Raw genomic sequence first — 15,814 nt, forward strand, 5'->3', positions numbered from 1 at the left:
GGTGTTGCACAATAAATATTTTAAAACTATTTTACATAACGTAGTGCAGAGAACAACTTTTAAATATAAATAATAAATGTAAAAAAAATAAAAAACAACAACTACCACCAGTGCAAATTAGGGCAATTTGCCTACTGCAACATTATTATTTCAAAAGTGCATCTGCAATGAACAGAGGAGCATATGTGTGTTTTAATATATATTTATTTAAAAAACTTGCTGAGCTAAGCTAATAATAGCACCTACTAGGATTGGGCAGTATGATGACAGTGGCGGTTTTCACTAAGATCATACAGAGGGGAAAAGCCACAATGACGATTGAGTGTTAGTTGTGAGTCAAGAGAGCTGGTTTAGAAGAAAAACACAACAGTTTCAAATTGGCAACATTTTGGATTTGTTTCAAATAAAATGAGAGACAATTGGAGCACGCCCCCACGATTCTATTTTGATAATATGATTGGTTGATAAAACTGCTATAACTATATCTATAATAAAAGCTCTCAATGTAAAAGACAAGGGTAGGTGACAGATAAACAGAAGTTCCTGGGGGGAGGGCCTTTCTCTCTTTTACCTAGAAACAACAGTGTGAAATATTCTGATTGGTTGATTTTTTATTTCAGCACTAAGTTTTTTTTTTCCATCACATGCACGAAAAGTGGATTTGAAAGCCGATTTATAGGGAAAATACAAATTATTCGTGAAGCGTTATTAACATATATTACATATAATAGATAAAGCATCCTTTTAAAGATCAATTAACCTTCAGAGAAGGCGTTGAAGGCCCTGACGCCAATGGTATAGTGTTAATTCACCACATATTACCATTATATTACCTGTTTTTTTGCCACCTTTCTTCCTCCACTTTTCTCCTTTTACTACCCTGAGCACCAGAGGACTTCTGCCTTTTTGACGTCTTTTCGAGGAGATGTCACTCACTCTGTGGTGTCTTTTTCCCCACAGAGAAACAGTAACGAGGTGCGCAGAGCGCGTGCGGGAGGGCGGGTTGGCGCGCGGGTGAGAGGTGTTGTGTGTTGTTATTATAAGAATTATTAATTTGACTAATATTATTAAACAATGAAATTATGATTATGTGGACTTTGCTTGTTTTCACATTTATTAATTGTTCATTTGTAAAAAAAAAAAAAAAAAAAAAAACGCATGCACGCGAGCGCCCCCCTGGACAGACGGCGCCCCTAGCATTTGCCTGTCGCCTAATGGAAGGGCCGGCCCTGACTGTGTGACGAGACATGAATTACTTGTGATGATCGCGTGTCTGGAGAATCTCAGGCCCTATGTGTGCGGCTTGCCTTTCCAGGTGCGCACGCGTCACTACAGTGGCTTCTGAACCTTCATGATCCTGAGGGGCAGCTGGCCAGATGGTTGGCCAGACTGCAGGAGTTTAAATTCTCCATTGTGCACCGGGTAAAATTCACGGGAACGCAGACGCCTTGTCACGCAGGCTGTGTTTGGACGGAGGATGCAGACACTGCATGAAGGCTGACACGCACGACCCCGAGCTCAGGTGCTGCGCGGCGCTCAGACCAACATACAGGTCGCCCATGCCGATCCTCGAATCCTTTGGTGCAGAACAATTTAGGGAGGCCCAGCTGGGTGACCCAAAGATAGGTTGGAGCATGAAACACTTGGAGGCGTCCTTGTCAGGAGGTATTTTTCCACCGCGCACACCAAACACCAAGTTCCGTTTATCGTAACTCGGGAACCTCGTAACCCGGGGACCGCCTGTATGATGTTTATGTCGATTGAATCGGAGCAATGTCTTCGGCATGACAAAACAAGTTGAAAACATAAACTGACCAAAACAAACTGGACTTAAGGCAGGAAGGACGTAACTTTTCTACGTAATGTCCGAAAATCAGAAGGCGGGATGACCCGCAAGTCAATCAAATGACACTGCCGTCATCCATCCAGTGCTGATAAGCGCCAGTGAGAGGATCAAACAGATAGCACGCGCACGTGTGTGGTTTATTATTATGATTTGACGGATGTTTTCCCCCAAAATTTCAAATGACGGAACTTTAACCCATGTTTGTTATTTGGGAAGTTGTCAGGACATTTAAATTGCATCTCCAATAAGTTTAAAGGACTACACGTGACCACCCCTCACCTCACCACACTGATTCTCATCCTTCAGCACATAAAGTGTGCTCACAAAGTGTGCTGGTAGACAAAATCGGCAGTATATACATTTGATCCTTGGCTGGGTACCACTAACCTTAATATCTACAAGTGCCTGGTAGTCATCTCTAGCTTTGAGGACCACTGGACTGGAAGTTAGTTCTAGTGTTTTCCATGGGTAGTTCTTCACGGTAATCCTCACGGGCAGGTCTCCTCCATTATAATCCTGTGCCTCTACAAACACCTTCTCCTGGCTGCCCATCCTCAGCAGATGTGGGGCGGACATTATGAAGCTGGAAGGACAATAGGTACAGAAATGGGCACTGGAGTTCTTATTTTTCTCGTTAACTTTGGGAGATTTTCTGGATAGCCGGGCTATCACAGATTAATGATCATGTTGTCTTTAGACACCCCAGTAATGAAGTTTTTGCTACTTACTAATGATGTTACTGCTATAAGTTTGAAGAAATATTTCTGTTGAAAATATCTTCCAGATGTTTGCAACAGGTTCAAAGTCTGTCTCCAGAATGCTAAAAGCAATCTCTGTGCCTAACTATGAATTTACAAAATGTATCAGTATAAAAATCCTGTGTACTTCCCATAGAATCTTCTACAGACAATGCTGTTTATGCATTCCTAACACAAACATTGTTACTTATTTAAATTTCACATGCCGTTTTGTGTGTGAGAGAGACTGTATACTCACAGTGGGTCACATAGTGTAAGGAGGGGGAAGGAGAGAAGTGTAGCCGTTAGCCACACCACATGCGTCCTGTCTGTCTGATCCATCCTCTGTCTGCACAAGTGCCTGTTACTGGGCAGAACCAAAACTTTTATACACACACACACACACACACACACACACACACACACACACACACACACACACACACACCTCACACACACACCTCACACACACGCACACACACACACACACACACACACACACACACACACACACACACACCCACACACACACACACACACACACACACACACACCTCACACACACACCTCACACACACGCACACACACACACACACACCCATACACATACACACACACACACACACACACACACACACACACACACACACACACACACAACCACACACACACACACACACACACACACACACACACACACACACACCACACACACACACACACACACACACACACACACACACACACACACACACACACACCTACACCTCTCTCTTCTCTGGGTTCAACTCCACAACAGCCTGCCCCTCTCCCCTTCCCAGTAGTGTGGTTATGTAACACAGGGGAGTGAGGCAAAGAGGTGCAAGGGTTTTAATGGAATTTCACAAAGTGGGGACTGCTAACCTTCCGAGATAAGAACTCTTAAAGCTCAAACTCTTAGCACCTCTAGTCCGAAATAATGTTGTGCAACACATGCACATCCCACACTTGCACACACTGAGTTGTATATATTATTACATTAAATTTTCATATCCCCTTTCAGGGTCACATTTGTATGCACAGACCTATCCACATGTAGAGCTGCAGGCCTGTTTGCTTCATTGTTTATAGTTTTTATTACTCGTTTGCATAATCATAAAAAATATTTTTTTCAGTTGTTTGTGAATTATTTAATTTGTTCATGTTTGATTCCAATAGATTTAGTTTCACTCAATAAGAAACAATTTTCAGAAGTGTCCTAGCTGACCTCATGCAGTTACAGTCCATACACCAGAATCAGTGGCGTGCACACATAGACATCAGGTGGTGCTAAAGCACCACCAACTCTGCCCTTTATCAACGAAAGTGCCCTTTTGAAAAACTTCGGGGGTTTTTTTTTATCATCATTTTACTGAGGTCGGTTTGAAATGATCTTTTGAAAACCTGAGCGATTAAAAACAATGCCCTGAAATGAGCCACCACCTCGCACACACCCGACCTCTCTCTTCCTTTAACACCAGATGCGCTGCAGCAGCAGTTCAGTTCAGCGAGTGGAAGGAAAGGAAGCGTCTTCAGCACAGCACACGGTCACAGATAGACTTCTTCTCCCGTGCCCCACCAGCCAGGTCACATACACATCTACCAAATTCAAATCTACCGTTTGCCCTCTAAGCCCAACGTGAAATCATTTTGTTGTGCAGTAAAATGTCTCACAGCACCAAACTACTAAGCATTTTTAGCCGACTGGTCACCTGATAAACTAGTCGCTCTAGCCCAAATCAATGATAGATAACGTGAGGACGACCACATACAAATAATTAAGGTAGAGTTTGCAAATCTATGTGTTAAGCTGAACGTCTTCTGTTGTATCGGTTTTGTTAGGCAACATAAATTAACACATTCGTTTGTGAAAGAAGAAACGGGAAGTTCCCCATTACCTGTGAAAAATGCCAATCTGCATTCATGTAATGAAAACACTCAGTAGCCTATAACTCCTTCTCCTACTTTTTGGTCTTTTTACTGTCTTAATTGTAGGCCTATATTGATTTACTAATTGCAAAATATATGCAACAAGGCCTGCAGACAGTGGAGGGTAAACAGAAGTTAACTGAAGGACTTAACAATGACTGTATATAGTTAATATTGGATATGGATTTTATCAGTTGGCGGTGTGACTTTTTTCCATTGAAAACTCACGTTTAGAGAATGTTACAAAAAAAAGTCAAATTTCATTCAACATGTGCTTGTAATATTTTTTTATAATGAAGTGCGCTAAAAAGTGCCCCCCCCCCTCCCCCCGAGCACTTGCCTCCCAAAATGTCTGTGCACGCCACTGCCTTGGTAGGTGGACACTTTGGCCCATGATGAGGTAGGTCTTTCCTTCCTGAATTCCATACGATTCCTTACAGTTGGTATGACCAACGAAGCAGTGGTGCAAAAAGAGGCTATGCAGCGTATGCGAAGCATAGGGGCGCTGCACTAGAGGTTCAAATCTCACTCCAAGCGATCTTGAAAAATTGCCAACACTTGAGAAAATTATTTGCAGTGTTGGTGGGGGGTGGAGTGCGGGGGGCGCCGATAGTATGTTTGCATACACCTCAGAAAGTATGTAGTTGCAACCCTGCAATGAAGTTTCTCACCTGTCCCTCCACACCCAGTGTTGTATAAAGTATTAGAGACCCATACTTGAGTAAAAAAAAAATTGACTTGAGTAGAAGTTGAAGTGTTCTTTAAAAACTTTACTTAAGTAGAAGTACAGAAGCATTCAGCATTTTTTGTACTTAAGTATTGCAAGTAGTTTATTCTAAAATGTATTACTCAAGTACTGAAAGTAAAAGGTACAAGTATTGTGTTTTGAATTAATTAAAGAAAGCCGTCAAAGTTTGATTATCAATTGTTTTTATATATCACTTACAAATCAAAGATGTCAAAGACCACAAATACAAGTGTTCTGTTCTGTATGTACAAACAAGTAGCAATTAAAAAAAAAACTTCAGTGAAATAAGCTAAGCTATCTACCTAGTCATCTAAAGTTTACATTATGTCTCATATATTTGTGTTGGTTATTGTTCAATGGTGGATAACCCTCTGGTATTGGATTATGACTTGAACTGTGACAACAAGTAAGGTTCTGGACTTGCACTGAATAAATCTCGTTCTACTCAGCATTTAAGTCACGCTCATTATCTCTCCCCAGCAATCAAGTAAAAAATAATCTAGTCATTAATTAATTCTTTCAATATATATACAGTTGTGATCAAATTTATTCAACCCCCCATGCTGCGAAGGGTTTTATGGAATTCAGTGCACATTTGTAATTGTGTTCATAATGAAATCTTACAAGGACTTGTTAAAGAACTAAATGCAACTAAGATAGCATCAATTTTTTTTGTCATAAAGTATTAAATGGTCTTTTTGTGATTTCTTCATTGACACAATTATTCAACCCCTTTACGACTACCACTCCTAAGAACAGAGGTTCATTCCAGTGTTTTCCATCAGGTATTGAAAACATCTGTGGATGTCAACGAGCAGCAATCAAGCATGATAAGCACCAATTAGGCAGATTTAAAAGGACTGTGATACTGTGACAGACCGGTTTCCTGTTTTCACCGGCGCACGGCAGCACGCTCGCACGCAAACGCGGATTCACGTATCACATTAGCATAGCTTAGCTATAGCCTAATACACTTACATTAAACACTACAATTCTAAATCAGTATAATACACTTACCGACATCTGATTATTTTATCTCGTTTCTGTTTTCTCGTCTCTTTTTTCTCCCTCTGTTTCCTCCCCCTGTTTCTTTCTTTCTCCCTCTGTTTTGTCTCCCCTGTTTTTTCATGGCTACCGCGGAGGAACGGGCTCTCGTCAAGCTCGGCTCGGAGCTGGACAAGCTGGGTCGGCAGATCCAGCGTCTTCTGGAGAAGCAAGCGGAGCTCACCCAGGAGAAGACCAGGCTCGAGGCCGCCCGCGACGCTGCCTACTCGGCCGTCTCCACTCCCTCGTCACGGCGGCTCAGCGCGACCGCCATCTTGACCCGGGCACCAGGCTGGGAGCGCCAGCGAGGACGCGGAAGGCAGCCGGCGTCGTCACCCCTACCTCAGCCGGACTTCTCCTCTGCGAATCCGTTCGAGGTGCTCAGCTCCAGGTCCTCCGCCTCGCCCTCACCCCTGCGTCCGACACCACCCTCACCAGCGCCGGCACCGAAGAAGAATAAGGGCGGTATCCTTGTTATCGGCGACTCGATAACACGACACGTGAAGATTCACCTGCCAGGCGCTAAAAGAACCCCCACTGTGTCATGTTTTCCAGGCGCTCGTGTCCTGGACGTGGCCAGGCGGCTTCCCTCGGCGCTGAAGCAGCGAGACGACTTCGGCACCGTCGTCCTTCACGTGGGGGCTGTCGACACCTTCGCCCGGCGCAGCAAGATCCTGAAGGAGCACTACCGCTCGCTTCTGGACACCGCGCGGAAGAAGACGTCGGCCAGGCTTGTTGTCTCCGGTCCGCTTCCAACGTTCCGGCGAGGGTGCGAGTCATACAGTCGTCTTTTCTGTCTCCACAGCTGGCTCCGGGACACCTGTAGCAGCGCCGGCGTGGACTACGTCGACAACTGGGAGAGTTTCCGAGAGCGTCCATCACTCTACCGCCGAGATGGACTTCACCCCAGTCGCCTAGGCTCGGCAGTCCTCTCCAGGAACATCGAGGACGTGCTACGTCGGGCCTGACCAGCCACAACAAACCACGCAAATCAGCTAAGTAGAACTTACTTCCCTAACTACCAAACCATTGAGACTGTGTCTGTTAGCCGTGGCAGGTATAAGAATAACAGGGCGATATGTTTTAAAAATCTAATTAAAATTAAATTAAATAATCAACATGAAGTGAGCAGCAATATTAAGCTAAGGCTAGGACTTTTAAACATTAGATCACTTGCATCAAAAGCTGTGATAGTAAACGAAATAATCTCAGATAACAGACTAAATGCACTCTGTTTAACAGAAACATGGGCTAGAGTAGGCGAATATGTAAGTTTTAATGAAGCAGCTCCTCCTGGATACAGTTATGTTCATCAGCCCCGTATCACAGGGCGTGGAGGTGGAGTAGCCACAATATATGACACAGACATAGGTTTTACTGTAAAACCAACCACCTCTATTAACTCATTCGAGGCTTTGATAGGTGAAATAGGCAATAATCGTATAGGCAATAAAACAAAGCTTAAATTAGTGACCATCTATCGACCGCCGGGTCCCTACTCAGAATTTCTTCAGGAATTTGCTGAGTTTCTTTCGGAACTAGTCTTAACCATCGAGAGATTTGTAATTGTGGGTGATTTCAACATCCATTATGAAAATGAATCAGACCCACTGAAAATTGCGTTCGACTCCATACTAGATTCAGTAGGTATAGCCCAAAATGTGACAGGGCCTACCCACCGCTGTAAACACACCTTAGACTTAATACTTACTTACGGATTAAACATAGAACATCTGGCAGTCATCCCCCAAAATGACGCCATTTCAGATCATTTCTTACTAATATATGAAATGACTTTATACAATGTACATCAGATGCGCCATACAAAAACCACGCGCACTATTACATCCGACACTGCAGCAACATTTATAAACTTACTGCCAGAGCTACCGAACACTATGCCACTGCAGCCCAATGAATTGGAACAGGCAACACAACAGTTTTATTCCACACTCAGCAATACCTTAGACAGTGTAGCTCCAATTAAAACAAAATTAATTAGGGAGAAAAAGCTATCACCATGGTATGACGAACACACTCGTCTTCTAAAACAGGCAGCTCGAGCAGTGGAGCGAAAATGGAAATCCACCTCACTAGAAGTGTTTAGAATCACATGGAAAGACGCCATAGTCAAATATAAACATGCCCTAATAAAAGCTAGAGCCGCATACTATTCGACACTAATAGAAAACAACAAGAATAACCCTAGATTTCTCTTCGCGACGGTATCTAAACTAACAAGAAATATCAACGACACTAGTTCTAACACAGCACTTACACACACTAGCGATGAATTTTTTAACTTTTTCAATAATAAAATAGATAATATCCGACTACAGAGTCATAATACATCGCAGCCTAACCTCCAATCCAACCCCAGTAGTTCAGCTATTAGTAACTATGCATCCAAAAATATTACTGAGCTAAATATCTTCAATCCTATATCGCAAAAAGAGCTCACAACATTGATTAATTCGTCTAAGCCTACATCATGTATATTTGACCCAGTTCCAACCCGTCTATTTAAAGACCTACTCCCAGCCACTGCAGGGCCCTTACTTAATATGATTAACTCCTCCCTTAACCTAGGTTACATGCCCAAACAATTAAAATGCGCCGTAATTAGACCCTTGATTAAAAAACAGAATCTCGATCCGCAGATTTTAGCCAACTATAGACCCATTTCTAATCTCCCATTTATCTCTAAAATTTTAGAAAAAGCAGTTTCCAATCAGTTAAACCACTATCTCCAATCAAATAGTATCCATGAAAAGTTCCAATCAGGATTTAGACCAAACCACAGCACTGAAACAGCTTTACTCAGGGTAGTGAATGATCTACTAATATCGGCCGATAATGGGCTCGTCTCGTTCCTTATACTGTTGGATCTTAGTGCAGCTTTTGATACTGTAGACCACAACATTTTGCTGGATAGACTAGAAAACACAGTAGGTATTAAAGGAGTCGCACTCTCCTGGTTTAGATCATATTTAACTGACCGCTTCCAATGTGTAAGTGTTAATAATAAAACCTCTAAATCTGTGCAGGTTAAATATGGTGTCCCACAAGGGACAGTCCTAGGACCACTTCTATTCACACTGTACATGTTACCCTTAGGCGAAATTATGCATAAGCATGACATCAGTTTCCATTCCTACGCAGACGACACTCAGCTATATTTATCGGCAAAACCCGATGATTTAGGCGCAAACAGTAAGATTGAGAAATGTGTAGAAGAGATAAAACATTGGATGGCATGTAACTTTCTAGCACTAAATGCCGATAAAACAGAATTGATAATATTGGGTCTAGGGCTGCGAGAGACAAGATACATAATGCAGCATTGAATCTACATTCTTTTACTATAACCCCCAGCGCAGAGGTAAAGAACTTGGGCGTCACAATAGACCCAGATCTCTCGTTCGATACACATATTAATAATATAACTAGGGTAGCGTTCTTTCACTTGCGCAACATTGCCAAAATTAGAAACATATGTAAATATTAGTGATGCAGAAAAACTAATCCATGCATTCATATCCTCTCGTTTAGATTATTGCAACAGTCTCCTAGCTGGATGTTCTGGTAAATCGATAAACAAACTCCAGCTGGTTCAGAACGCAGCAGCACGAGTTTTAACAAAAACTAAAAAGTTTGATCACATTAGTCCCGTACTATCGTCATTACACTGGCTGCCAATTAGATTCCGTATTGACTATAAAATACTTTTATTAACATATAAAACGCTGCATGGCTTAGCTCCAGACTATCTTAGTGAACTTATTGAACAATATAACCCAGCGCGTTCACTTCGCTCGCAGGACGCAGGGTTATTAACTATTCCTAGGATCAAAAAGATCACAGCAGGTGGAAGAGCCTTTTCTTTTAAAGCTCCACAATTGTGGAATAATCTTCCTGCCTCTATTCGGGACTCAGACACAGTCTCAATGTTTAAAACTCGATTAAAGACTCATCTGTTTAGTTTGGCCTTTGATTAATCTGTTACATATTTACTACATCTCGTATCTTTTCTCCGAGGTTCACCTGGAGAGTAACATTGCAGTCGGAGCCTACAATACCAGCATCGCTGCTCCGACACGGAATGAAAGCCTGGCGTTCATCAACAGACATTTACAGTGACAATATCATAACCCAGAACTTTCATTTTTACCTTTACTTAGTCTGATTGTGTGATTTGTGTGTGACTTGTGTATTTGTCTGTATTTTGTGTAATCTGTGTGTTAACGGGCCGCCCACTGGAGGATGGGTTCCCTTTTGAGTCTTGGTTCTCCTGAGGTTTCTTCCTATTCCCCACTATCTTAGGGAGTTTTTCCTCGCCACTGTCGCCCTTGGCTTGCTCATTAGGGTTCTGGACCCGTAGTACTGTTAACCTTTTAAATCCTGTAAGGCGCTTTGTGACAACATGTGTTGTGAAAAGCGCTATACAAATAAACTTTGATTGATTGATTGATACTCAGCTCCTTCTAGACATCTACTGGTGTGTTTCCAAGCATGGTGAAGGCAAGAGAATGGTCCCAGAAGACAAGAGAAGAGGTTATTGCTCTTCACAAGAATGGCAATGGATATAAAAAGATTGCGAAGTTGTTAAATATTCCAAGAGACACTATCTGAAGTATCATTCGCAAGTTCAAGTTAAAGGGCACAGTGGAAACGTTACCTGGTCGTGGCAGAAAGAAGATCCTGACCGTGACTGCTGTGCGCTACCTGAAGCGTAATGTGGAGAAAAATCCCCGCGTGACTGCTAAGGAACTGAAAAAAGACCTGTCAGATGTGGGCACTGAAGTTTCAGCTCAGACAATAAGGCACGCACTGCATAACGAAGACCTCCATGCCAGAACGCCCAGACGCACCCCCTTGCTGACTCCAAAGAACAAGAAAAGTCGACTGCAGTATGCCAAAAGTCATGTGGACAAGCTACAAAGGTTTTGGGACAGTGTACTGTGGTCAGATGAAACTAAATTAGAACTGTTTGGGACAATGGACCAGCGCTATGTTTGGAGAAGGAAGAACCAGGCTTATGAACAAAAGAACACCTTGCCTACTGTGAAGCATGGCGGGGGGTCAATTATGCTTTGGGGCTGTTTTGCTTCTAATGGTACAGGAAAGCTTCAACGTGTGCAGGGTACCATGAATTCCCTTCAGTACCAGGAGATCTTGGAGGAAAATGTGATGGAGTCAGTCACAAACCTGCGGCTTGCGAGACGTTGGACCTTCCAACAGGACAATGATCCGAAGCACACATCCAAGTCCACTAGAGCATGGTTGAACATGAAAGGCTGGAACATTCTAGAGTGGCCATCGCAATCACCAGACTTAAATCCAATTGAGAACCTCTGGTGGGACCTAAAGAAGGCAGTTGCAGTGCGCAAGCCTAAGAATGTGACTGAACTGGAGGCTTTTGCCCATGAAGAATGGGCTAAGATACCCATAGGTCGCTGCAAGACACTTGTGTCAAGCTATGCTTCACACTTGAAAGCTGTCATAACTGGAAAAGGATGTTGTACTAAGTACTAAAAAATAATGTCACTAGGGGGTTGAATAAAACTGATAATGATGTGAGCACAGTAAAGACATTTGTGGTTATTCCATCATAAATATTATGTTATGTTTGTCTAATTTATAAGTGCCTCTTTGATATAATTGTAAATAAGATGACTGAAATGATCAAAATCAATGTCAAACTGGCCAAAACACTTTATTTCAGTGGGGGTTGAATAAATTTGATCACAACTGTATATATATATATATATATATATATATAAAACTTTATATGTGAAGTATAAATGAAACACAAATAGTGTGCATGTATATTAGTCACTAAATCAAGCTCACCTGGACTGTGGGAAGAAAACAGAACTAGATAAGTGATTTGTCCAAGAAGGTGTTTGAGAAATGTCCATCCTCTCTGTTTGTCAAAAAGGTCAATCCAAAACTGGATACATTCACTACACAAGACGAGCCACCATCTTTCAATTAGCTGATGTCCAGTGCTTGGACCAAATGTTACATTATCTGCTTCAGGTTGACCATCTGAAAAGTGCAAAACTCTTTGCATCTCGGCCACATGAACATTTTCTGTACCTAAATCTAATCTCAGTCTTGCAGGACAACCCCCGGTTTTGATCACTGCGTCCATAAAGTAACCAGCAATGACACTTGGATCATTGTTTGTTTTATATGCTTCAAGCAATATGAGGCTCCTGGAAAAGCCATCAATACATCCACTGTTCCAAAAACAGGGTTCGTTACGTCACGTAGTTTCAATACATTTCAAATCTTTTCACGCATTTTAGTCTGTACTTAAGTTCAATCAGCTGGAAAAATGACTGACTAGATGGCAGACTGCAAACCAGTAGAAGGTACAAGGTGGAGCTTTTGAAAGGCGGCAGGCCACTGCTAACAAACTTATCAGCAAATTTCTTTATATCCCGCTAGCTTAGTTTTAGACAACCTAAAAATAAATAATCATATCTAAGGTGTTTTTTGTAGTCTAATAAGTCTCAACAAACTCAACCACTTTGGAGCACCGCGTAGAGAATCTGGACATTATATTCACTTATATAGACGATTGCTTTGACAGTTATCATGAACAAACCAGGTAAGTTGCCATCCACCAAGAGGAGCCGCCCCAAAGCTTCCCCGGGAGCATGGCAGCACGGTGGACATTTTGGAGTCCATTAACAACAAGCTATCCAGGTGTGACGCGAAATTCTCCACCAAGAGTTTCAGGCTTTACAGGAGTCAGTGGAGTTCAGCCAGCAGCAGGTAGAAGCACTCGCTGCAGAAAACATGGTCCTTAGAGAGTCTGTGAAATTGCTCACCGAGGGAATGACGCGGCTCTCAGAAGAAAATTAGGTAACACTTTCTATGAATCTGGTATCTATAATGCATTATATGGGCATTTATAAACATCTATAAAGCATTCATAAGGCTTTATAATGTTTGACAAGCATTTGTAACTGTACATAAGTGTTCATAACTACACACAACATGTTAGGAGTATATTATAAGGCTTTATAGCACTAAGTTATTAAGTGCTATAGTCCCCTATAATATATGTATGTTCCTGTTCTCTTGAATATTGGTGAAACCAGCATCATAAAGCTTAACAAAAGCTGTTTATTCTCACAATTCTTTATAAAGATTCACAGTGATAATCCCATTCTCACTGGTATACTCTATAATGTCATATCAGTATATTTAAAATAAAAATGACTTTGTAAGTGCACCTAACATTTAATTAGCATTTATAAGCACTCCTTACAGACTCTAGGTAAAGTGATGTTATTGATCAGCTCTATATTAACATCTAACTACTTATGAATCACTAAGTGCTCATCACAGACTTCGTCTTTATACTTCTTAACAGAAGAGTACAATAATCACACAAGAAGTTTGTACATTGAACAGGTCATCATTTATTGATGATTTACATTAACAATTATGTATAATATAGTGATAACAATATGCAAATTGATAATTATTGGGGTTAGGTGGACCAAGAAAAGAGGGGGAGAGAAAGAATAAAAAGGGAAAATACAAGGGCAGGGAAAACAATAAAATAAATAAATAAATATAAAACACAACCACCAGATGTTGCAGGTTGTGTAATGATGTTGCAGGATGTGTATGAATGTTGCATGCATGTTGCAGGTTGTTTTTTTTTTTTTTTTTAATGCCCCCCCCCATCTTTGGAGGACAACTTTGTTTTTATGTAAAGTTCAAATGACAATTATAACAATTATGTATAATATAGTGATAATATGCAAAGTGATAATTATTGGGGTTAGGTGGACCAAGAAAAGAGGAGAAACGAAAGAATAAAAAGGGAAAAGACAAGGGCAGGGGGAAAATAAATAAATATAAAACACAACCACCAGATGTTGCAGGTTGTGTATGGATGTTGCAGGTTTTTTTTTTTTTTTAATGGCCCACCTCTTTTTATGTAAAGTTCAAATGACAATTATAACAATTATGTATAATATAGTGATAATATGCAAAGTGATAATTATTGGGGTTAGGTGGACCAAGAAAAGAGGAGAAGAGAAAGAATAAAAAGGGAAAAGACAAGGGCAGGGGGAAAATAAATAAATAAATATAAAACACAACCACCAGATGTTGCAGGTTGTGTTTGGATGTTGCAGGTTTTTTTTTTTTTTTTTTTTTTTTTTTTTTTTAAATGGCCCACCTTTACCCCCCATCTTTGGAGGACAACTTTGTTTTTATGTAAAGTTCAAATGACAATTATAACAATTATGTATAATATAGTGATAACAATATGCAAATTGATAATTATTGGGTTAGGTGGACCAAGAAAAGAGGAGAAGAGAAAGAATAAAAAGGGAAAAGACAAGGGCAGGGGAAAAAAAATAAAATAAATAAATAAATATAAAACACAACCACCAGATGTTGCAGGTTGTGTAATGATGTTGCAGGATGTGTATGAATGTTGCATGCATGTTGCAGGTTGTTTTTTTTTTTTTTTAATACCCCCCCCCCCCCCCCCCATCTTTGGAGGACAACTTTGTTTTTATGTAAAGTTCAAATGACAATTATAACAATTATGTATAATATAGTGATAACAATATGCAAAGTGATAATTATTGGGGTTAGGTTGTTGCAGGTTGTGTATGGATGGCCCATTATTTATGGCCCACCTCCACCCCCCCCCCCTCTTTACATAAAAACAAAGTTGTCCTCCAAAGTTCAAATGACAATTATAACAATTATGTATAATATAGTGATAACAATATGCAAAGTGATAATTATTGGGTTTAGGTGGACCAAGAAAAGAGTAGAAGAGAAAGAATAAAAAGGGAAAAGACAAAGGCAGGGGAAAAATAAATAAATAAATAAAAAACACAACCACCAGATGTTGCAGGTTGTGTATGGATGTTGCAGGTTGTGTTTGGATGTTTTTTTTTTTTTTTTTTTTTTTTTTAATGGCCCACCTCTTTTTATGTAAAGTTCAAATGACAATTATAACAATTATGTATAATATAGTGATAATATGCAAATTGATAATTATTGGGGTTAGGTGGACCAAGAAAAGAGGGGGAGAGAAAGAATAAAAAGGGAAAATACAAGGGCAGGGAAAACAATAAAATAAATAAATAAATATAAAACACAACCACCAGATGTTGCAGGTTGTGTAATGATGTTGCAGGATGTGTATGAATGTTGCATGCATGTTGCAGGTTGTTTTTTTTTTTTTTAATACCCCCCCCCCCCCCCCCCCCATCTTTGGAGGACAACTTTGTTTTTATGTAAAGTTCAAATGACAATTATAACAATTATGTATAATATAGTGATAACAATATGCAAAGTGATAATTATTGGGGTTAGGTTGTTGCAGGTTGTGTATGGATGGCCCATTATTTATGGCCCACCTCCACCCCCCCCCCCTCTTTACATAAAAACAAAGTTGTCCTCCAAAGTTCAAATGACAATTATAACAATTATGTATAATAT

The 15,814-nt window shown here is 40.7% G+C and overlaps 1 protein-coding gene across 7 annotated transcripts in view; it reads right to left on the reverse strand.

Moving 5' to 3' along the window:
* LOC143493056 (complement C3-like) overlaps positions 1-15,814 on the reverse strand; it is a 39,989-nt gene that overhangs the window by 7,016 nt on the left and 17,159 nt on the right. For 6 of the 7 annotated variants that reach the window (XR_013125323.1, XR_013125324.1, XR_013125321.1 and 3 more), the window contains exons 4-5: positions 2,843-2,950; positions 2,234-2,429 (exon numbers count right to left, since the gene is read on the reverse strand). Coding sequence is in view for 2 of the 7 variants with exons in the window: in XM_076991158.1 (XP_076847273.1) it covers positions 2,234-2,429; positions 2,843-2,925 (279 nt within the window). In the remaining 5 variants the exon portion in view is untranslated. Of the gene's footprint in view, positions 1-2,233; positions 2,430-2,842; positions 3,029-15,814 lie in introns of those variants that run through there. The other variant, XM_076991159.1, reaches the window with a different exon arrangement.

Source organism: Brachyhypopomus gauderio, unplaced genomic scaffold (genome assembly GCF_052324685.1).
Source record: "Brachyhypopomus gauderio isolate BG-103 unplaced genomic scaffold, BGAUD_0.2 sc81, whole genome shotgun sequence".
NCBI lineage: Eukaryota > Metazoa > Chordata > Actinopteri > Gymnotiformes > Hypopomidae > Brachyhypopomus > Brachyhypopomus gauderio.